At 48.7% G+C, this 23,578-nt stretch overlaps 1 protein-coding gene across 2 annotated transcripts in view; it reads right to left on the bottom strand.

Annotated features, from left to right (window-relative positions):
- BTBD9 (BTB domain containing 9) overlaps positions 1-23,578 on the bottom strand; it is a 405,791-nt gene that overhangs the window by 8,837 nt on the left and 373,376 nt on the right. For both annotated transcript variants that reach the window (XM_065885106.1, XM_065885107.1), the window contains one exon: positions 8,403-8,481. In XM_065885106.1, coding sequence (XP_065741178.1) covers positions 8,403-8,481 — 79 coding nt within the window. The remainder of the gene's footprint in view (positions 1-8,402; positions 8,482-23,578) is intronic.

Genomic DNA, 23,578 nt, shown 5'->3' on the forward strand with positions numbered 1-23,578 from the left:
CTGAGCACTTTGTTCAATGTGTCTTCAAGGTTTTTAAAAGCAGAGAAGCCTCTGCTAATTCTCCCAAGTTGGGCTAAGAGTCCAGCGTGAACTGTAGCAGAAATCAGGAAAACTTAATAAATGTTGATCAATGACTCTACCTTGCCTTTCTGGTTTCTCCTGAGTAATTTTCACAGATTGCTTTCATGCCAACCAATACAAATAGGATTTGAGCCAAGCTTTCAACTTACGTTTACATCTTTATAAAATAGATACCTACCTCTCAATGATATCTGCCCAGAAGTCAGACACGGAGATGTGGCTTCTGAGTTATACTACACCCTGAAGACCTCCTCTCTCCTTTCGCAATGTGTGGTGTAGCAGCGTCACACACACCCTCAGCAAACATTAACTGAGCCTGATGACAATGACAATTACATCTTCTTACACTCATCTCAGGAACAAGTTATGAGTCCATCTTTAGATTGTAGAGATGTTTTATTTTTGTTCCTTTAAAAATGAAGACCAAGTGTTTCTAACAAAACACTGCAATTTAAAACCAAAGTTTCATGTACGTACATCTGTACAGCCCAAAACATGGTTTTCAGTTAAGGAACCCATTTCATAGGGAGACACTTCCAGTTTGTGAGTAACAACTTTTCAGCATTGCTTAGGGGTGACAGGATAACCCCATAGTTTTGCACAAGTATTTATGCCTACTAGGTATGGGAGCAAGCTTCTTGGTGACACTGCTTATATACGGTTAACAGTTTTTTTTAACTTTCCAATGTCACTTTCCCATCTTCACATAGGCCAGGGCACTCACAAATAACTGGAACTCCACTGCTTGGAAGTTTCTGGAAAACAGCCTTTCCAAAACATATCACAGGGACTTCCCTGGTGGTCCAATGGTTAAGACTCCGTGCTTCCACTACAGGGAGCACAGGTTCAACCCCTGGCTGGGGAACTAAGATCATAAGATCCCACATGCCATATGGCCAAAGGAAAAAAAAAAAAGAAAGAAAACACATCACCCCAGGCAGTCCCAGAACTCCCGACCACCGATTTTTATGTGTGTACACTCAAGAGCTCCAGGGAACGATTCACTCTCTTGTCTTAATTAATTTGGCCCTAGAGTGGTAGAGCTATCTTTTTATTTTTGAAAAACTAAAGCAAAAAAGGAGAAATATTCTAGTTCCCAGGTAGAACCGGGAGACATGGCCTTACCAGGGCTCCTGCTCTCCCCGCAAGGCCGCACGGGTGGCCCCACTGCCCTGGGCAGCTTTTCACTTCATCCAGGTGACATGTCTGCTTTGTCTCGAAGGCTTCCAACTGCAGGGAGACTGCAGGCCTGACTCACCGCTGGCTCTGCAGCAGGACATGGCTGGACATCATCCTCACCAGCTGGCGTCTCTATCCATCCTGCTGCCCGGCAGCCCCCAGGCCTCACCTGCTCAGGTGCTGTGTGCACCTCCTCCCAGGCTGGTTGTTTGGTGCAGAATTACTGCTGCTCCACTACAACAGGCATAAGGCTTGTGGAGTGTCTGGAACAAAGACGTGCTCCCTGTTGTGTCACTTTCCCTCTCTTTTTCCAATAAAATCTTTCCTAATAGACATTTAAGTATAAAGATGCCTATAAAATATGCCTTTTTATAATTGTGCTATAAATTAAATATTTTTCTGCTTTTTTTCTGTCTCACTGGGAAGGAACCTTTAAGATCTAGTTCACTCTCCTTATTTTAAAGACAAGTGTCCTGAGAGCCAGGGAGGTGAAGTGACTTGCTCGGGGTCACACAGCTGGTTGGGCATGAGGCTGGCACCAGTGCCAAGGTCTCCTGGTCCACACTGGACAAGGCCCCTCCCTTCCTTCCACCCACTTCTCCCTCCTCCTCAGCTCACTCCCTACCTCCCCACCCTGTGCATTAGGGCTGTGTCTCAGACAACATCCTCTGGAGGATACTGCTGGGGAGGGAATCTTTGGGGACTCAGACAGGGAGTGACCAGACCTGGGGGCGGGGGGCCTGGGAAATAACGGTCACGGGGCCAGGAAGAAGCTTTTTTTTTTTTTTTTTTAAGCAGAGTCTGTTTCCTTCTTTTTGTTTTTTTTCACTAGAGCTACATGTTGCTATGGGAACAAGGATGGCACAGGGAGCCCAGAGCCACTCACCGGCTGACAGTGCCTGTAAATAATTTCTGCCTCACTCCAGGCTCGGCGCTGAGTGGTCCTGGAGGGCAGCTCAAGCAGCCACTTACAGACTCTCCATCCTGCTCGTGCCAGCGGTGCAGACCCTCCAGCGGCAAGCTCCCTGGAGCTCATGGAGGGATCTGCACTCCCCGCCCTCCCAAGCCCGCCACGGCACAGCCTCATCCCTGTCTGCCCATCAGGATGACCTGATCCACTTTTCAGATGCCAAAACCCCTCCTCAGGACCATCCCCGTCAGCCGCCACTGCTCCGCTCACTCCATCACTCGGCCTCCGCCAGTGCTGCTCCTGGCAGCATCCCCCCACCCCCACTCCAGGTGAAGGCGTCTTCTCGTGGGTTGACTTCTGTCAGGCGCTGAAGCTGCAACGCCCCCCAGGGAAGGGCCCTGCCTGGGTTTCTCTCCTGGTTCCAGCCCGGCTGGTGCATGAAGCCTGCCCGCAGGGACCGTCTGCTCCCCAGCGCCTGACTCGACGACCTGGCCCGGGCAGAGCTGGGCTCATTTCTGAAGCTTTACCATTTGTTATGCCTTTTGGGGAGACAGAGCAGCCTGGATGTTAAGTGCCAAATGCCTGGATTCAAACCCTGGCTCTGCCACTCACCAGGCATGACTGTGTGCGAGTCACTGAACATCGCTCAGCTTCGGTTTCCTCGTCAATTTATCCCTTTTGCTTAAACCAGAACATTTTTATTGTGAAAACCATGCACTAAAAGGTGCATGAAATACAAATGTATAGCTTGCTGAATAACTATATAGTCAACACCAGCCGTGTAAACCACACGCGGGTCAAGAACCAGAAAAATCGCTGGCGCAATGTGGTCCCTTCCTGATCTAAGCCTCCCTGCTGGAGACCCACAGTCTGGCTTTAATAATAATCATTTCTTTTCTGTGTACACATCCTCAGATGTTACAGCTTAGTTTTGCCTGTTTTTGATGTTTGTATGAACATAATCCTACTACACGGATTCTTCTGTACTGGCTTCTGTCCTTCAACATGCTGTAACGTTCATCCCCGTGGATCGCGGGGAGAAGTTGTTTCACTAAATCTTTCCCTTTATTTGGCTGCCTGATGGGGAGAGAGAGATATGGACAGACAGACCGGAGAGGGAGAGATGGACGGACAGACCGAACGATTCATCTGCCCACTCAGGCAGCAGGTACTCTCTGCTCACATGCGCCAGGTCCAGGCTAAGGCTAGGACACAAGGCAAATACCATGCAGCCTGTCTCCGCAGCTACATAAATTCCATACGTAAATGGAGACCTGAGAGCTGCCGACAGACTCTCGACCCCATGCTCACTCTCTATTACTGACTAGGCAAAGGCTTTCCCGTGGGTCTTTCCATACTGCAGAAAGTTAGCTTTTCCTACAAGTCCTTTCTAACCCCCGGGGCTGCTTGTGCCCCTGAGGTCTCTGCCTCCTAAAAAAATCACTCCAGAACCTGCTCTCCAACCCAGGTTTCATCAAAGCCATAAGAAGAAACAGGCGTAACTTGTATTTCTTCTAATAGACTGACGGATTGTCATAGGTCCACAGACAGACCTCATTTGGACCCAGCCTGACCTCCTTAAGGACAAAGCAGTGTGCCTTTGCGGCTTTGCTGTGGTAACTAGTGAAATGAAAATGAAGGGTGTGTGAGAGGAGCTGCATCAGAACTAGCACGGCCGCTGCACGGCACGAGTGGAAACTTCAGATCCACCAGGACCTGAAGGTGGTCCTATTGACAAGGCCACGTCCAACGTCCTTCAGACAGGAGAGCCTTAGAAAGGGAAGCAATGCCTCCTCTCGAGTAGCTCGGAGTCAAGTAGCAGTTGAGGCAGGTGGGCTGGAATGACCTCGCGGTTGCACTGGTGACTGAGACCAAGAGAAAGTGATGGAGGAAACAGCCAAGGAGACCTCCTTTTTGGCTACAGGCACTGGGAAGATTCAGATGAATGAAAACAACTGAAGGAGAGCAGGACGGAGCGGGCACTCGCTGAAAGACAAACTGACACGTGCCTGCCATCTAGTGCTAAGTGTGAGAGGAAGACAGGAAAGAAGCCTGCGAAAGGGCACAGAGGGAGGATGGTATCCAAGGGCAGAGCAGAGAAACGTGAGAAGCACGCCACAGGGAGGATTACAGAGCAGGGAGGAGGAGCAGGATGACAAACTCGCTGGCAGGCAATGAAAGGAGAATGTTCTAAGAAGTTAAGATAAATGACAAGGAAATGCTGAGTACACAAGGCGCAGGAGGTCCCTGAAGCAAGTGGTGGAGTCTTTGGGAGGTAAACATTAGGGGAATTTATTGACAGAAGTCGTAAACGTAGCTAAAAAATTAAATGAATTCATCGCCGTGGTGCTCACAAAGGAAAATGAGAGACAGATGCCAGGAGCAGACACGCACTTCCCAGAGGACAGGGATGAAATGCTGAGGAAATCAGAAGCATGCCCAAACAGGTGATCAAGAAATCTGAACGTCCGCAGCCCTCCTCGGCCGCGTCACCTGAGAGCTGGCCCTGATCCGGGTGGGGATCAGCGTGTAGCACAGATGCCGAGCCTGATGCGGGAAGGCCTGGCCGGCTACGGCAAGACAGACATGTGCCCGTGTCGGGCAAGAATTCCCCATCAGTTTTAGCTCTGGACACCGCTGCTATCCCGCTAGCAGCTGGGGTGTCTGGAGGTGGGGGCACTTCCTGAGCCGCCGGCAGCTCTGGCCACTTTCCACCTGCTGCCCGTCTCTGCCGAACGCTCTCAACTCTCAGGAGCTCCAAGCTGCGCTTCCCCACCGTGCCCTGCGCGGACCCCCCTCTCCGGGCGGGGCAGTGCCTGCAGAAACCAGTCTTACCTGGGAGATGTGGCACATTTCTTTCTGCTATCCACAAAGACCATCTAACCTTCCCATGCTAGAAACCAATTCCATCTATGCTTCTTGAAATTCGCACACAGTCTTTGGGCTGGTAACATTTGGCATCTAAAGGGAAAGAGGTCCTGGCTCTGACTAAACCAAGGCCACTGATGTCACTCAGCAAACAAGCAGGGCCAGACTGAGGAACCCCTGCCTCCGCTCCACCGTGAGGAAGAGGCTCCCTGACCGCTGTCTTCTCATGACTCGGTTCTGGCTCCATGGGACTCGGGACCAGGGTTGTCCTGGACCCCCGCCTGCCTTCCCCGGCCGTCGGTGCCATCACAGTTCCCAGGCCTGGCCTCCCCAGGAGTCCTGCCCGACCGACCCCAGTCACCCTCCTTCCCTCACACCTCTGACCTTTGCCCCACATCCTTGCCCTTCTCTAAGAATGGGGATATGACGCCCAGAACCCAGTGTGCTGCAGTAAAGAACGTTCTCTTTGAGGGTTCACTACATCCTTGGTGCTCTGTGAAATTCAACTCTTCTGCCTTCTTGTTTGTTCTGAGAATGACAGTTTATGGATCTTGCCTTACGATCCTGGTCACTGTTTATTTTATGACTTGAGATGTTCCCAGGTTGGCAACACTACACTGAGGCTTTTTTTCTTGATCAATAACCCACTCAGTAAGGCAGCTGAGCAAGTTGCTCATCAGCCAAATGTGACGGGTCACCCATTAATTAGTGACCTAAGTCAACCCACGCAAACTGGCTGGTCCAGTCAAGTAGCTGGGGCTCCCTGCACAGTTATTTTTGTAAACTCATCAGGGAGAGGGGATCTTGCGCTCCAGCTTTAGAGTTCTGTAAGGGCAAGTTATTTTTCATCTGGTCTCTGAGGTGATGGGCTTGGGGCTGAGGGCTGGAAAAAGACTCTGACCAGACTTGCTGCAGTGCTTCTCAGCCTTCTCTGAGTTAAGAATTCCTTCTGTTGTAAATGATAATTACAGAGTCCCATTTAGGAATTAAAGAAAAAAATTTGTCTTTTTTTTAATGCATTATATAAGAAACAAGTGACTGCAAATAAAAATATTTAATTTTAGCTTCATATACTATTATGTAAAGATAAATTCAAATTGTTTTCCAATTTAGTAAGTAATACATACATAATTAATTTAAGTGGTAAGAAAAATCGAGATTTATTGGCAAAATTTAACAACCATGATGTTTGGTTTGGGGCTCAAATATATATTAAAATGCAGATTCAAATTTACTTTTGTTCCATCATCAAAAAAAAGAAAAAAGTGTTTTTATGACCTGATGTTTAGAATTCTTTAATTTTATGCTTTAAAAAAATCAGCTGCTTTACTTTTGTAATTTTCAGGTTTGTTTTGAAATGAAGAGGTAAGAAAAAGTTTCAGGCTTCTGTTTATAAGCTCTTCTCTGCAAGAAACACATTGTGGGCGTGTATCATTTTTATTCTAAATAAATAAAAAGGCAAAATGAATATAAATTATCACAATATTTGCACTTCTTAAAATACTTTTTGAAGTGCCAGAAGCACCTTGATGTGCCCTGGAGAATTCTGAGTTGACAAACACAATGCATGAATCCAGGGCCAGCTGCATGATGTGTGGGGCTCAGTGCAAAATGAAAATGTAGAGCCTCTTGTTCAAAAAGGCAGGAAAAAAGCTCCTCCTTCGCTCCCACTGTGTCTCTCCTGACGTGTCCTGGGGTTTTCATTTGCTTTTTGATGCTGCGCTCACTCGGGCTCAGGCTTGGGGGAGAGCCTTAGGTCAGGGCAGGCGCTCACGGCACCCTGGGCCCTATCCTGGGACTCGCACGTGAGACTCACACTAGATCCTGACTCTCCCCACAAGCGTGCGAGGCCCCCACTGGGAGTGGCGGGTGGCAGTGGCCACAGGGCAGGCTGAGGAGGGGGAGGCTGGGCAAGTCCATGCTCCAGGGGTCAGGGGGTGGGTGGCTGAGAACCTGTCCCAGGAAGGTGAGGAGGGGCAGGGCTGGCCTGCAGGTCAGCAGAGGCTCGGAGCCCTGGTGGGCGCTCCACTGTCCCACGGGGGCTTCCCTTATAAAAGAAAATTCAAAGGTAAAATTGCCAAGACTATCAAGAGGGTGCTAGAGAGCATTAAACCCTAAGCTCTGAGCCCCCTTCTGGATACGGAGCCCCACGCCACGGCCCTGGTCACACACCCAGGAAGCCGGTCCTGTACAGATCTGAGAAAGTTCACGTTAAGATGAAACTGCAGGACGGTTACTACTTTTATGCCTTGCATTTACTACCTCGAGTTTCAACCTTACTGTTCCTTATGACTGCGGTCTTTAACCAGCGGTCAGGCCTTCAGGGGTGCACGCTCAGCACATCTGACTGTAAAAGCACCAGCTTGATGATGAGCACCTGCCGGACTCCAACCCACCAGCACCGGCGCTCACTCTATGCTCACCTGAGAAACAGAAAGGCTAAGTAATAATTAACTTACGGATTGATTATTTTGCGCTTAAAATGGAAACAGATGTCCTTCTCACCTTAAACGGTGTGAGTGGACCCTGAGGTGCCTCTGTGAGCCCAGCGGGGATCCACGCTGCTGAGGGGGGCAGTCCCGGCGTGCCTGGCGCGGCCCTGGGCTGTGCTTGCGGTCCTGGTGCGAGCACTCAAAGCGCCCTCCCCTCACGCTCTCGACTCACTGCGGGCACTGTCCTCTCCTCTCTGATCTGGAGGAACCCAGTGCACTTCTCCAGAGAAAAACAGCATGTTTGAGGCCCAGGAACCTCACCTGCCTGCTGCCCTGACCGCAGGAGCCCAAAGTGGGGAGAATAACCCGCCCACTCTTCCCTCGTGAAATCCAAAGGTGACGGAACATCCACAAACAGTGCAGCCCAATGGAATGGCTGCTGCCCCGGGATCTAGGCCTGGGCCTAGGTGAGGAACAGGCCAGGGAGGAAGAGGCTCACCCAAGAACACTTATGTGCAGGCTGGCACAGGACAGGGGGGCTGGACAGAAGGAACCAGCAACTGTGTGCCTCAGCTGCCCCGCGGGGCTGGGGCTCCTTGCACACCATGCTCAGAGGGCCCAGGGACCACTGAGACAGCTGACGTCTGGGAGGGCGGAGGACTCTGAGGACAGGGCGTTTGACCTCTCCAGGTCTCTGCAGAGTGGCTGGTAGGCGGAAGCAAAGCCGCAGGCGCAGGCTTCCATTCGCTGGTGAAGAGCTACCCAGAAATGGTAACGACGTCCCCACCATGCAAGAGCAGGACTTTCTCCTGTCCCAAGCTGAACAACAGGACATTAGCAGGTAGAACAAACAGCTCCACTTAACTCAGGATGTGGCATTTACCTGTACGCCAGGAAATATCACCGTGTCTTTCAGGAAAGGGGACCCTTACCTCATTTGCTGTGTTGTGTGTTCCAACGATTCGAATGAAGGAGGCCGGCCGTCTTTCAAAAGTTACTGATTGCCAGGACCTGTGAGGAGAAGCACAAGCATTGCCTGGTTAGACCACCCAGTTGACTCTGCTGACAGCACGGGGCCAGCAGCGCCCAGTACGTGGACGGGGAGGGCCTTCTGCGCCGTAGGTGGGCGGGGACAGGCTCCACCCACTGTGGGGAGACGGGCAGGAGCACACGGTGCACCCTACAACCTCATCAAAGAAGGCGCCCTGCCCTTCTGCGAAGGCGACGGGATTCTCATAAAGCTCGACATAAGCGTGAAGGGCAGACTGCGTACACGTAGTGACAGGAGTGTGGCCGAACAGAGGAGTGAGCAAGGCTGGTGGAGTTCATGAGGCAACAGGGCCACGATGGGGCTGCCTTCAGAGGGCTGTGGGCTGAATGGATGCGTCCAGGTGGGCGCAGTGACTTCGCTGGGGAGCCCTGGGAGGAGGAGCTGAGGCAGGGCAAGGGGAGGACAGGGCTGGGCGGCACTCGCTGCAGTGTGAGCCCCAGGCTCCTGTCTGAACCCCTCACCCCACCCCCTGCGAGTGGTGGCACCTGGGGAAGAAGAGGCAGTTTCTCCATAGGCCTCCCTCCAGCCCTCCTTTTCCCACTTCCAAATATGCCCCCCCAAACAGTTTATTCTCTGGACCAGCCAGTCTCCGGGTGGCCTCAAAAGCAGCCCCACTATTTTAAAAGCCATTCCTCAAGGATCAGCAGGGGCTGGGCCAGTTCATTTAAAGCCCAGCCGAGCGGGCCCCAAGCCGCCCCTGGGAGGAGGCAGTCTGCTCCCGGTTTACCGCCCCGTTCATCAGAACACACCAGGAGCTCAGCATCCACAGCTGCAAACGCCAGTAATACTTTCATAAGAAATGTGAGGAGTTCACAGTTGTTGCATCCCTCCTCTGTCCACACAGTGGAAGTGCCAGCTGCTGGGAAGCTGTTTCCTGTAATTGTCTAATTACCAAGTAATGCTACTAAAGAAAATACATGTATTTGCTGTTTGTTTTTCCCCCTTTGCTTTCAGGTGTTCCATCTTCTCTCTCCCTGTGAGCCTCCCACTGAGACTGATTCACTGCTGCCTGGACACCAGGCCCCTTAAGGTCATTAAAAAGTCGTTACCATCCTGTGTGCAAAGTCTGTGCCTCCAGAAGCATGTTTCTGGAACAGCATAAGAAAAATCACTCTTTGTAAAAAGGCTATTATTCATACATGAAGGTGATGCCATCTGACCATCCCCAAGGCCTGCACTCCTGGCCCATTTTCTCTGTGTTTTGCTCCCAGACCCATGCAGCTCCCTTGGAAAGCCGGTGGGCCTATGAGGAAGGCCCTGTCGGGCTTCAACTCTGGGCCCGGGCTTGCTCCCACAGGCCTCGGGGTCACTTCTGAGCTAAGCAGGGTAACTGAGCACAGATCTGCCTCCTTCCTCTGGCAGGTCAGGGGAAGCTGGGGTCCACAATGCGAGGGCATCAGAGTCCCATCCCTGCTGCTAATGCAAGAGGCAGCACGCACCAAAGCTGGTCCACCCTGCTTCTCAGACCACCCCTCCAGGAAAGGGCAACAGAACTCGGGCAAGTGACCTCAGACGGTGACAACTATTAGGTTCAGCCAGTTTCACAAAAAGGACTGGGGTAGAGAAGGGGGCGGGAGTGGAGCAGACAGCGTGAAGACTTTTCTTCTTAGATTTCTAGTCCTATGCTAATCCAAAAAATCGCCCGGCGCTTCTGGACGTGAAGGTATAACTTGACTCTCGTAAGCTCATGGTACTCGACAACATGCTCAGGGGCTCTGAGAGTGCAGACAGGCCCCTAATCATTCCCTCTGTGGAAGACCCCTTCTCCCTCCGCAGTGTGGAGTGGAGGCCAAGGCCCTGAAGGAAGTGAGGGTTCGCCGTGAGTCATCCTGGGCAGAGCTGGGCCTGAACCCCAGTCTCCCTTTCCTCACCACGGCCCCCTCGGCTCCCATCTCCTGCCCCAACCTCCGCGGCGGGCCTGGGCTGGCACCACCGGCCCCCACCTCTGCTGGGGGAAGCAGGGCTGGCAGGGCAGCAGCCTGAGAAGGAGGGAGCATTTGTGGAGTAATAAGATCAGAAGGCTTCAATTTAATACCAATCCTCCATTACCCTGCATTAATCTCTAATCACATTAGAGTTCATTTTCACTAACACAGCCCGAGAGTTGAACAGATGATTTCATTTTCAGCAAACTGGATAACAACCCCAAGACCAAAATACGAGTAGGAAGGGAAGCTGGTGAGGATGAGATAATGAGCATCTCTCCCTCCAAAATATCAGATTCCACTTCCCCTGAACTTTTTCAAAACAACTTTCAGTGCTGCCCAGTGGGGAAAGGATAAGGCAGCATCAGGACATTGTCACATCAGAGCCGCATTTGTAATCAGGGTGCAACCTTGAGGAGGGTTCACGCTTCACGGGGCCAGGACCCATCACCACCACTTAGTCTACACAAAAGCTTGACTGCCATTTTTATTGAGCTTACAGAGAGCTGTATAAATATTCCTACTTGCCCAGGACTCGGAATCTCTTTAGTAGGCAACACTCCCAGGAAGACAACAGAACAACAGGGGTGTAGCACCACTCAGTTCAGAGCCAAGACTGGGTGCCGGGAGGACGTGTCTGAACAGGAGCAATGGGTGTCAAAAAATACGTGCGGGTCTTTGCTCTGAGCACCTACCCCAAACAGAAAAACCCCCACGGGACTGAAGTCCCAACTCCGGCACTTGCCATCTCTCCAGCTGACAAATCACGCCCGCTTCCTGAGCTGTAGTTTCATTTGTCCAATGCTGACAGAAATAATACCACTCCCTTGGTTACAAAAATGCATCTAGAATGAGGTCCTGATTATGTTAAACTGTAAATACCTATACACACACGCATCTAAAGAGGGATGTCTACAAGAATGTTTGCCAAAATGTTTGGATGGAAGAATTTCAAGAGACATTAATTGTACTTTTGTACTTTTCTGTCTTGTTTGAGTTTGGTAGAATGTACATGAAAGCATTAGAAAAAGTACCTATCTTGCCTACCACCCAAGGCTTTAACACAGACCGTGTGACACGAAGCAAGTGAAAATGCCAGCGCTGTATTATTACGTAGAATACCCCCAGTTGAGAGGATCACTGGGGGACAGTCGAGACAGCAGGTTTTATTCATGGCCCTTCATGAACTAGAGGTAGGGTTGGCAAAGTGGTTGACAGCACGGGCTCTGGAGCCAGGCTCCTGGGTTTGAATTTTTACCAGCTCTGTGGCCTTAGGCAACCTGCTTAACCTTTCTGGGCTTTAGTCTCCTCTCTGTAAAATGAGGATAATAAAAACACCTCACTAAATGTTTGGTGTGTGAAGATAAAATACATTAACAAATGTAAACCCCCTAGAACAGTGCTGGCATCCACTAGGCTCGAAGAAAACTAGCTGATATTGGTATTACTACTGTAATTACCAGCCAGCCATGTGAACCTGGACGACACACACTGTTTCCCTGGGCCCCACCTGTGAGTCACTGAGTTTGATGGCGTATGATTTAGTGACTACTGCAGAGGTTCCCACCACCCTCCCATCAGCACCCATTTCCTGGAGGCAGACAAGGTAGCTGGGCTTTGAAGGAATTAAACACGCATTTGTTGAATACATTCTTGAGGTTGGTACCTGCCGGGTGTTATGGGAAACATGCAAGATGTAGTGCTTGCCCTAAAGAAGCTTAGGATCTCTCTGGGGACACAAGCTATCCTTCCATGAACTAGTCAGAGAACAATGCAAACAGTACTGTGGTCCCAACTCATAAACTGGTAGCATTCCAAAACATCCCTGGTAATTGGCTATTTGAATCTTGGAAGCAATTTTTTCAGAGAAATAAAGCTATACATTTTGATTGAGTTACCCGGCCCACCCATAAAACTCAATTTAACCCATAATGAGGCTGAAATACTATGTATATGAAGTTTAAAAATGGAAGGAAAAAATGTTGTTGTTGCCATAGTAGTAATTAAACAAGCCAGAAAAACAAGTGATTTAAAACAATCTCTCTAAAGCTACTGCTTGAGGAATGAGGATTAAATACTGTAATGCATATAAAATCCTAGGGCTGCAGCTGAAATATGGTAGGTGGTCTGTTCATAAGGAGAGTGAAACAGGGGGCCAAGAACTGTCCTTCTAAAAGCCTATTCGGCCTGCAGACCACCGCGTGGTTTACAGAGTGCTTCACAGTCTCTGTGAACATGCGACTCATGAAAACATACATGCTTGTAATATTTTTTTTTACTATTCCGGGAGGAGATATGCTGAATTCATGTGGTTGTCTCTCAGGAGAGGGTGAGGACTGGGGTTTGCTGATGGGGAACAAAGGATACTTCAACACCAACTGGAATGTTTTATTTCTTTGATTAAAATAAAAAGACAAAGTGTATGTGAAAAATATTAACTACAGTCAATTCTGGGGATGAGTATGTGAGTGAATGTTGTAATACTTTTCATTCTTTTCTGCATTTTAAACACTTCTTAAAATAAATAAAAAGAGAGAAAGAGAAGAAAGGGATTAAAATGGTGTCTGTGTTTATGTCAGGGGAAAGGTGGAGTCAGTCCCTCGGTGGGGCTGGGGGTTTGCCGGTGGGGGAGGCGGGGGGTTGCCAGGTCCCAGGACAGCGGAGTCTTTGTCCAAAGCAAGCAGAGGACAGGAGAGCTGCCTGGTTGGGGAGGAGGGTGCGGCTGCCCTCTGTGAGTACAGGGCTTGTGAGAGTGGCTCTGGGTGATGAGAGCACCACACAGGCCCTAAGGGCTCAGCTGAGAAGGGCTTCCCATCCTAAGCCGCATCCTGTCTTCTCTGGGGATCCTGCAGATCCTATGGCAAGGTCTTTTCAGCTCTGAAAAATTACGTGACTTTGCTGCCTACGCTATAAAGGGAAAGCAAATGTCAGACTTTTTCTGCAGCACACGTGGTGGACACCAGGGAGATGGCCAGGAGTGTCTGGCCAGGGCCAGACTGGCAGTTAAACATAGCAAATTGAAAACATGGGTTAAGCTTTGCTCCCTCCACTAAAAGGGCAGTAAGAAAATTTAATGTATGTTTCATATCAAATATATGTGCTACAATACACACACACAAACACAAAACAAGCACAAAGAAAGCATGAAGAGATGTCGCCATCTTTCTCTGCCAACACCTCAGAGAGAAACACACAGAAAGCAAGCGAATTCACACTGCAGACTCTTGAGTCACCAGCTACTTCTGAAGGTGGGGGGCAGGCAGGGGGCTGGCTGAAAACAGGTAAAAGGAGCAGATGGACTCCTCAACCCCCCTCTCCTTCTTCCTGCACAGCGGGGATGAGCCCTTTTCCACCTCGGCAGAGACAGGGATTTCACTCTGGAGTCTTTGAACAGAGAGGGTCTAGACTCTGGGACACCATGCACAGCAGAGGGTGGGACCCTGCAGGGGCTGAGAGCGAGGAATACACAGAAGTGAATATCCCAGATGGCAACACTTCCAGCCCCCTTCCCTCCCTCGGCTTTCAGGCCACCGTGATCCAGGCTTAACCCCCAGGCAGGGGACTGGAGGATCCCTCTGAGACTCAGAGCAGCCCAAGAGGAAAGACCTAGAGATACTGATCTACCTTCCTCCTCTCTGTCCCTTCATTCTTCCTTCTGTAAATATTTATCAAGTGTTTAATGAAGAAGGCCCTATTTTAGACTCTGCCCTCAAGTAGCTTACCTTATAGTGGGAGAGAGAGACAAAAGAAACAAATATATCAGAGTTAAAGAAGGGCTATGGAGAAAAATAAAGCAATGTAAGTAAACTGAGAGGGTCTTGCCTCTTTAGATAATGTATTTAAGGAAGTTCTCCGGTAAAGTAACAACTGAGCTAAGACCTACACAATGGATGAAATGGCTGTGCAGATCTGAAGCGCATTTCCATGAGAAGGAACCTAAGGTGGCCCGTGTGCTGGATCTGAATGAGTGGGCAGAAGTCTCTCTCCCAATGAAACGCCTCAGCCCTGTCTGATAACCTTGAATGAAGTCCACAAACCCGCCCACACTCAAAAAGCTTTCTGCCTGCTTTCTCAGTGCCTAATGCTTAATGGTAAACAACCAGTCAAAGATCACCAAAGACTCTAACATGAAAGATAGAGACCAAACGCAAATAGAAAAGAAAAATATCTCAAAGGATATAGATATAGTTCAGTAAGCAGAATAAAACTTCAGGGAAACTTATATTACCACCAGAAAGATAAAAGAAAACAGTATCACACCCTTGAAATAAGAATAAAATACGTGAAAAAGAAATATTTGGAGAACAAGAAAGCGCTCTTGTAAATTAAAACTATGGGGCTTCCCTGGTGGCACAGTGGTTAAGAATCCGCCTGCCAATGCAGGGGACATGCGTTCGAGCCCCGGTCCAGGAAGATCCCACATGCTGCGGAGCAACTAAGCCCGCGCGCCTAGAGCCTGTGCTCTGCAACAAGAGAAGCCACAGCAATGAGAAGTCCACACACCGCAACAAAGAGTAGCCCCTGCTCGTTGCAACTAGAGAAAGCCCGTGCACAGCAACGAAGACCCAACACAGCCAAAAATAAATAAATAAAATAAATTTATATATATAAAAAAACTATGAATTGAAATAAGTAATTCAACAATATAGTTAGAAGCTTAAGTTGAGGAAATTTCCTAGAAGGTCAAACAAAATGACAAAGATAGAAAGTAAAAGAAAAAGGATAAGAGAATGAGATGATCAAACCAAGAGGTCCACTATCCAATTAGCAGATGTTCCAGAAAAAAAGAGCAGAAAAGACATGAGCTATAAAATGTAAAAGTCACACAAGAAATTTTCCCAGATATGAAGGACATAAGTTTCTAAGTTACAGGCCACTGAGTGGCCACCACAATGAATGAGAAAGCAAAGCATATTATTGAGAAACTTTAGAAGATCTAAATGCTTCTGGAGGGGACCTTCTGTCTAGAAGGTCAGCACAAAGATGTGGGAACCAGAATCACATGAGATTTTTCAAAAGCTTTAGCTTAGATGTGCTCTGAGCACGGGAACAAGGCAGTAGCATTGTTTGAACAGCAAGAGAACAGAAACAACCTAAATGCTCATCACTTGGGACTGGTTAAGTAAATTATGGTATGTCTCCATCCCTACCATGAAAGACTGTGCAGCTGGAGAGACAGGGATGGAGAATTTCTAGAGATATCCAAGGTGTAGAAAAAGTTGTATTAAAAAATGGGGAAAATACACACATTTTTATATGTTTACACATTATCACCTCTGGAGGAAGGGGTGGGTGGGAAGGAGACATTTCACTATCTATTGTTTTACATTTTTAAACCATATTCAATATACTTTCCTTGAATGTATTGTCGTTTCAAAATATTTTTTTAAATTTTAAAGAGAAAAAAGGAAAGCAGTTGCCTCTGGAGAGTGGGGTCTGGGGTGAAAAAGGGTGAAGCGGGGGTTGTTGCTTTTTTGTTATAAGCCTTGTGCTCCTACTTGACTTTGAAAGCTGAACATGTATATCTTTGATAAAACTTTAAAAGTTCAAAAGTTTAAAAACAAAACAATAAAAAACAGAGCCAAGAAAGGGAGAGAAGCCTGTGGTGACGAGGAACGGCAAGGATACGTGTGGAGCGTTTTATCTACAACCTTTGGGTGCAGGGCTAGAAGGAAAACATGAACCTTCAGAAAAGATTCTTGAAAAGGGAGGAAATATTAAAGGCTGTCTGCTGTCAACTGAGCGTACTCAGTGGCGGTGGTGCCTACTCCCAGCCATGTGGCACTGAGCAGGGCCGGGTGCTGAAGGTCTTGAGTGAGCTTCCAGGCCTGCCTGGCCTGAAGACCCTCTGACGGATTTTTATGAACTCACCTCTTGCGCTGGCCCCCCAGCTGCCTGCCGTCCCTCTGTCCCTCTGAGCACGCTGTTCTTCGTCTGCCTTGCTGCGGCCGTGGGCCAAGGACCACACTCATCTCTTTAATCACATCTGAAGATGCTCCGTGGACCCGGCACGTGAGGGAGAGTGCCTCTTCCGTGACGTGGTGAGGTGGGGACCCTTGCATTGTAACAGCCTTAAAACTGGGCCCTGCACGCACTCCCGCTGGCTCCCAGCCTAGCACGTACCGCAACCCGCTCACTTGCTCAGATCTCTGGTGCCAGGCTACGCTGAAGCCTTCCTTGGTGCAGGCCTCAGCAACCAATCTGGCACCTGGGAGTTAATTCTTTTGTCTAGCAGGATGCTTAACTGGATTTTATAGCCAACTCACTGCCCCGACTTACAGGGAATTCTGGGCTCATGCCATTCACTCTGTCCCTCCATTCCACAGCTATTTATTGAGAGCCTTCTATGTGCCAGGCTTAGGAAAAATGGTGCCAAGTTCGTCTAACCTGACTGCAGCCCTGAGGTGGCAGGGAAACAGCTTGTCAGGAGCCACCGGGATTAGTGATCATTTAGTCATATGCTGATCAGCCAAATGCTTACTGAGATCAAGGGTCATGCAGGGAAGGCTCACAGACATACTTTGCTGGTTTACTGAGTATTTTTTAAAAACTTAAGTTAGCTGCCATTTACAAATTAGAAGATTTCACATAAAAATACAAATGTCTGGTTTCTCTTGAAAACGAGATGATCTGGCATCCTGGGGTCATCTTGAGAGAACACTGGCTAGTTCCGAAGTAAAGGTGATGGACTCAGCCCCTCCAGCCTGTGGCGTCTCCCTCATGCCCAGGAGCCTGCCCTAGCCTGCCTCGTACATCACCAACCTGGCCCAGGAGGTAGCCAGGTTTCCACCCAGCCTTAGACAGAGCTCAGGCAGTGTTAAATGGAGAGAATTAAATTTCTAACTCTTATATAGGAATCCCAGAAAACTCAACACTTTGGGGATCTAGCAACAGAACTGATACGCAAATTATGTTTCAGTTAAAAAAAAAAAAATCTATCTATCGTCTTACACTGATCTCTTCTTTGCCTTGAAAACAGGCAGAGCTGGGGTTCATGGAAAGACACTGCAGCCCACACAGTTCCCAGTACCTGCAGCCTGCTTCCTGTGACTAGCTTAACGGAAGTCGGGTCCTAGCTGGACCAGCAGGTTCTCAATCCTGGTTGCACATCAGAGTAACCTATGGAGCTTCTAAACCTTCCACTTCCCAGGCCACACCCCAGACCAATTAAAGCTCAGACTCTCTGGGGGTGGGCCCTGCCTGAGTCTCATCTGAACTCCTCAGGTCATGGTGAGTTTTCAGCCTTGGTGGAGCCCCTCCTCAGGCTGGGGTGGCTGGTGGGGAGCAGTTTGCTAGGACGACGCATGTCATCTTCTGTCCTAATTATAGTCCAGATCAGCCTTCCCCTAGCTTCCTCCTGCCCCTGGGATTTCTGGACCTAGCGGGGGCTTTTTACACTTTCTGACCAAGAGGGATTTCAGGCCTCTCTGGTGAATGCACTTGCATTTACTGCTCCAACCTGAGCCGGTCTTGGCTTTACCTTCCCTGCTCATAGCCTAATTTTCCCTTTTAGAGAAGTTTCCTTTCAAAAAGCAGGTCGGGACCCTCCTGCCAGCTCCTCCTAAGAGTTGAGCTGAACGCTTCTAACTCTGTGGCACCTACAGAAAGGTATGTGTCCTGGGACCTCTGTGGAGTGTTTGAAAGAGAGTGCGGGGGAGACAGACGGGAGGGGGCTGTTTCCATACTGCACATTTAGCTCATCCCCCCATCCCCAAGCTCCCTGCTCCCACTCTGCCATAGAGCACTCCTTGATTCCCCTAAGGGGATACAGTAATTGATGATTAGCATTCCAAAGCTTGGCTTACATCCTGCGAGCCCGTCATATTTAATTACATTTTAACTATATTCGTCTTCGATAATAGCACGAACATAATTTAGATAATTATCTCTCTCTCTCTTATTCTCTGACTCTGTCTCACTTAGAGCTCCTGCAACAAAAATCGCTTTCTCGGCTCAAACACATAAACAGACTCTGGGGCCAAGTGCTTTTCTCTCTCTCACAAGCAGCTGTTCTAGAAACACAATGGTTTTGAGTATCATGCAGAAAAAAAGAAACTTCATGTTTCCTTCTGCCTCTGTATTCATGTTTGTACATAGCTGGTGCTGGGAGTTGCTGTGTATTTCTGTGCGCGCACGCACACACACACACACACACACACACACACACACACCGCATCTGGGCAAGAGCTTTTGTGTGGTGTAGAAACTGGGGAGGCCTTGTCAATCCAATTAGTGCCTATAAAGCACCCTCTTGGTCTGACATTTCTTTCTTACAAGGTTTAATGGTTTCCCTCGCAAATTTAAACTCTGTTGAAACTTTTAAATGTCTGGTAAGTCTTTTGAAGAGATGCATTCTTTCTAATAGGGTTTCTGTCACACTTGGACCTTATAATTAATGACTCTTACCCTTGCCTATTATCTGCCTTCTCCAGGAGATGGTCAGGAGGAGAGAGAAAGCTGGGGCTCTTCCAAGGGAACGTGTGTGTGTCTTACCACAGAGTCAAGAGTCCCTACAGACCCTCCCAAACACCAGCTGGGTCACCTGCCATCCAAGTTCTTGGCCTAACGGCACCCCTCCTCTTCCGCCTCAGGGCAAAAGGTATTCTTCAGCAGCCTTTGGTCACTGGTTTTTCTGATGAAGCTGACCAATACAGCTGAGCTTTTTAGGTACAAAGATGTTATGCTACAAAGTTCACACCTCTAAGGAGATTTATGAACATATAAAGGGAATAAGAAATAGGTTCAGAAATAGCTACTATCCAAGATAACCTTGCTCAAAATGTAGAGATCTAGAGCCTGAAAGAATTTCAACAAACCAATTCACAAGACACAGCGTGGAGATTGCGAGGTCCTCACCCACAAATTCTCCACGTTCTGTCCATTTCTTTGGAGTTCTAGAAGGCTCCAAAAATAAGGATTTTGTATAAAAAGTTCACTTTGGCTCAGCTTTGTCTGATATTGAAGGATTAGCCATCATCTCCTTCAGACAAAACTCATTACGCATATGGCTGTAGGTCCACATCACAAACAAAAATCTTTTTCTTCCTCTGAAGAACCACCAAGTTGTCCCTGCACTGGGGGGACTGGCGGGAAGAGGCTGAACAGGGCTGTGTTTGTGAGTTAACAAGGGCACTCTTGCTGCCACTTGCGAGAGGCCAAAAGTCCTTGCTGTCCCTGGAAATAAACACTCAGAGCAGACTTCAGGAGCCAGGCAGTGTCTAGACCAACCTTTTGCCATCCTTGGGCTGAGTCCACCAACGGCCCCTCTGGTGTGATATGGTCCACTAGTGGCTGATGAGCAGAAGGGAAATCAGCAAGATGCCCATTCTGGTCACTGAGTAGTAACTCTCGGCACACAGGCGAACGAGAAGCCAGTCAACGTGGTAGCCAGGAGAGGCTGTGGAGTGCTGTCCTTGGTAGCGGCAAAGAGGTGCACAGATGTGGCCCTCCCTTGGAGGTGAGGAGAGCAGAAGAGCAAGGGCTCTTCATGCAGCTGAGGTTTCACATGTCGTGACGTTCCTTTCCGTAACAGACTGGGCCAAGCTGAGCCAGGCCTCTGGTGGGGCTCAGGGGGCTTGAGAAGGGGTGAGGGAGGACTCGCCTCTCCTCCCTCGTGGCCCTGAACAGGCTCCAAATACCTTGATTTGCTCCACGTTGTTCGTTAGGGATATTCCTTCATTTGATCTCTCGGTGTCCAGCTCAGGCGCTTGGAAATTTTGCTGAAATTTTCATGGAATAGAATCACCACCTGGGTCTACGTCTCCACTGAAAGGATGGGGGAGCTGGCGGCTCGGCCGCACTGTCTGCCAGCAGGTAGCTCTGGGGGCTGGTAGGGAGGGCAGATTCGGTTGGCTTTCCCCGGCAAGCACAAGGCTCAACGGAAGTGTTGACTCAATGACGTGAGTGGCTCTCGCTCCGAGAGGCTTGCTTCCTCCAGGGCAGCGCCGCCTCCACATCTCCCCCAGAACCCTCCCTCCCTGACGTGCGCGCTGGAAACATGAGGCCCAGGCGTGGGCAGGAGCCAATTCTCAAATGTTAAGAATTTGGCAATTTCATTTCCTAGTGTCTTAAATACCGAAAGGACTTAGAACACAATTAGGACTAAATGCCCCCTGAATTTCACGTTTAATAAAAAAGCCTGCTTTTATGGAAATCCATGCCAAAAGCCTGTGCAGAACAAAGCCCAGCCCTGACCTCAGCAGCCCACAACACTACACACGGCTAAGCCAGCCAGCGGCCTCCAGAAAGGACCACCAGGCATTCTCTGAATCAAACCTGACCAATTTCATACCTAAAAATTACACTAAGCCCCTGCAGGGAGTCCAGATCTGATGACATGCCAAATTTGTTCAGCACCTCACACTGGGGAGATGTTCAGTAAAAACTTAAAAATAGACTCTCCCTCTCCAGCCAGTAAAGGGCCTGATATTTGCAACTGAACAGGTAAGATATTGGGGGCACTGGGGAGAGCTTTAAAAATCTCCAGCATACAAAAAAAAATGTTTCTTTATGATGAAAACTATCGCTCTTAGCACGGAGCCGCCCAAGATTAGCCTAGAGCCATTTAATGCACTGAAATCTCTGTGAGTTCTGTAATGAAGAGGTGACAGGTGTTCGTGGCAGGCCCCATAAAGGCCTTTTCTGGAATTTGCATAGGCTGCCACAGTCAACACAATTAAAGCAAGACAGTGAATGACCCACAAGCAGATGTAAGGCAGTACGTGCATGTGACAGCCTTTCTTTTGGGACATTTTCTGATGGTACAAAAGTTGAACTGAAAAAAAAAATCATCTCTTTCTCTTTTCCAGCACTTTCTTGATTAAAAAGTCACCGCCACCTTCACCTGTTGGCGACTTTCTGGATCCAGCCTTTGTTGGCCTAGACTTCTCTTAAGACTTAGAAGAGGCACATGTTCTCTTGCAGGCCCCTTGCTCTCCAGGGCCGGTTCCAAGTCATTCTCCGACCCCTTCCCCGGATTCTTGCTGTACGCTGGCCTAGACCCAGGCAAGAATGAACTTCCTCCGCGACCTTGCTCTGCTCCGCTCAGCACCTTCAGCCAGGCCACCGGCCGGCATCATACTGATGCCATCTTAGAAAGAGGCAGCCGCTGCCTCCCGTGAACTCACAAAGCACGGTGGACAAGGAGACAGGACAGGAGATGACCAGGGCCTGTGCCAAACACATGAATTGAATAATTTAGATAATTTATGACACTACAGTCGGATGCCAAGCCAGGTAGGAGGATTCAGCTGGGCAAGGAGAGAGGCTGGAGGTATGGCAGGCCAGGGGTTATCTTCAGGTCCTTTCAATTAGGCACAGGAACAAAATCAGGGAGAAAGAAGCTGCACAGGAGGCACCTCGCTCTTTGTGACGAATCCTGACTCCCCTCGAGCCAGCAACCTCAGAGATTCCCTCCTCATATTTTCTTTTTTGTTTTAAATAAATTTTATTTATTTATTTATTTATGGCTGCATTGGATCTTTGTTGCTGTGCACAGGCCTTCTCTAGTTGTGGAGAGCAGGGGCTACTCTTCGTTGCGGTGCGCGGGCTTCTCATTGCGGTGGCTTCTCTTGCTGCGGAGCATAGGCTCTAGGTGCGTGGGCTTCAGTAGTTGTGGCTCGCAGGCTCAGAAGTTGTGGCTTGTGGGCTCTAGAGTGCAGGCTCAGTAGTTGTGGTGCACGGGTTTACTTGCTCTGCGGCTTGTGGGATCTTCCCAGACCAGGGTTCGAACCTGTGTTCCCTGCATTGGCAGGCGTATTCTTAACCACTGTGCCACCAGGGAAGCCCCCTCCCCATATTTTCTGAACCTAGGCTGTGTGTGTGTGTGTATGTGTTTGCATGCTTAAGATTTGATGCAGTGTTTTTCTTAACATCTGCTTTGAATTCTGTTCATGCCCCCAAGACTAAGACATCAAACAATGACTTCTTTACTACTTCATAGTAAACAAGCAACCATGAGACACAAAAATATGGCTTCCTTTCAGGTTGTGTTTCAATCTACCCCTAGTTATTCACCGTGCTAGTCTCCTGCCCTGAGGGTTTTGCAGAGTTGAAGCCAGATGCCAAGAAGTCAAACTGCATTCAATGAGATTAAAAGTTATCCTTGGCACGTGGAAATCTCCTGCCATGAAATACTGTAAGACCATTGCTGAAGCTAAATCAGCTTATTTTTCTGTATTATTTCTTGGGGAGGAAGGCTGCTGAGTGAAGGCGATGGGTGAGAGAACTAACCAGTAACTCTTTCTGATTCCATTGTCAGGCTTTAAATTCAGATAGATGAGCTATTAATCTCAGAAAGCCGGCAGTGAATGTGTGTAATAAATTTGTCATCATTTTATGTATAAACTCTCGGTCATGAGGGCTTACTGTCTGGCAGTTCACCTTTTCTGTGATATTTTCTATTCCTTGTATTTTGGAGCGGCTTAGAAAGAGTATCATTTGTGTTCCTGGAGATTGGAACATAAAAAGCTCTCTGAGTGATGGAGATGTACAGGCAGGCTTCATGTCTGCCCCTGGGCTTGCTAGGCAAACAGTTTAGTGATGCTCGAGTGAACAGCACCCGGGGACAGGAATCACTCGTCCAGGCCCAGGAGCACACTCATCCCCTCAACAGCTGCTAACGAAGGCCCTGTTAGTGCTGGATGACGTCGCACACACCCATTGGCTTTCTGTCAAAGACTGTCGAATAGAGCTGTTGGTAATCACAGCTGGCAAGTGGTTTAGTCAATATTTTTGAAAAGTTCAGCCAAGTGTGTGAAAGCACAAAGTGGATTTTCCTAAAGTTGCTAGATGATTTTTGCTCATCTCCCTGCTTTGTTATGGCTCTGCCCCCATCAGGATCTCACTGGTGTCCTGCTGAGCAGTGCTGAAGGGCTGTGGGGTATGAGATGCTGAAATGGATGAAATTTCAGCTGTTTTGTCATTCAGCTGTTTTTTTTTTTTTTTCCATCAAGTCAGCAGAACTCTAGATCTGAAAATCTGTACTGAGAAGCCTTTAAACTAGAGATTAACAACAACCAAAAACCCTCCTAATACCACTGCCATTAATAACAATTCCAACCTTCGCCTAGATACTGACCTGAGGAGAAGACCCCTCAGTATCAATTTTAAGGCTTTGGGAAGGATACCTATA

Source organism: Phocoena phocoena, chromosome 10, assembly GCF_963924675.1.
Source record: "Phocoena phocoena chromosome 10, mPhoPho1.1, whole genome shotgun sequence".
Lineage (NCBI taxonomy): Eukaryota > Metazoa > Chordata > Mammalia > Artiodactyla > Phocoenidae > Phocoena > Phocoena phocoena.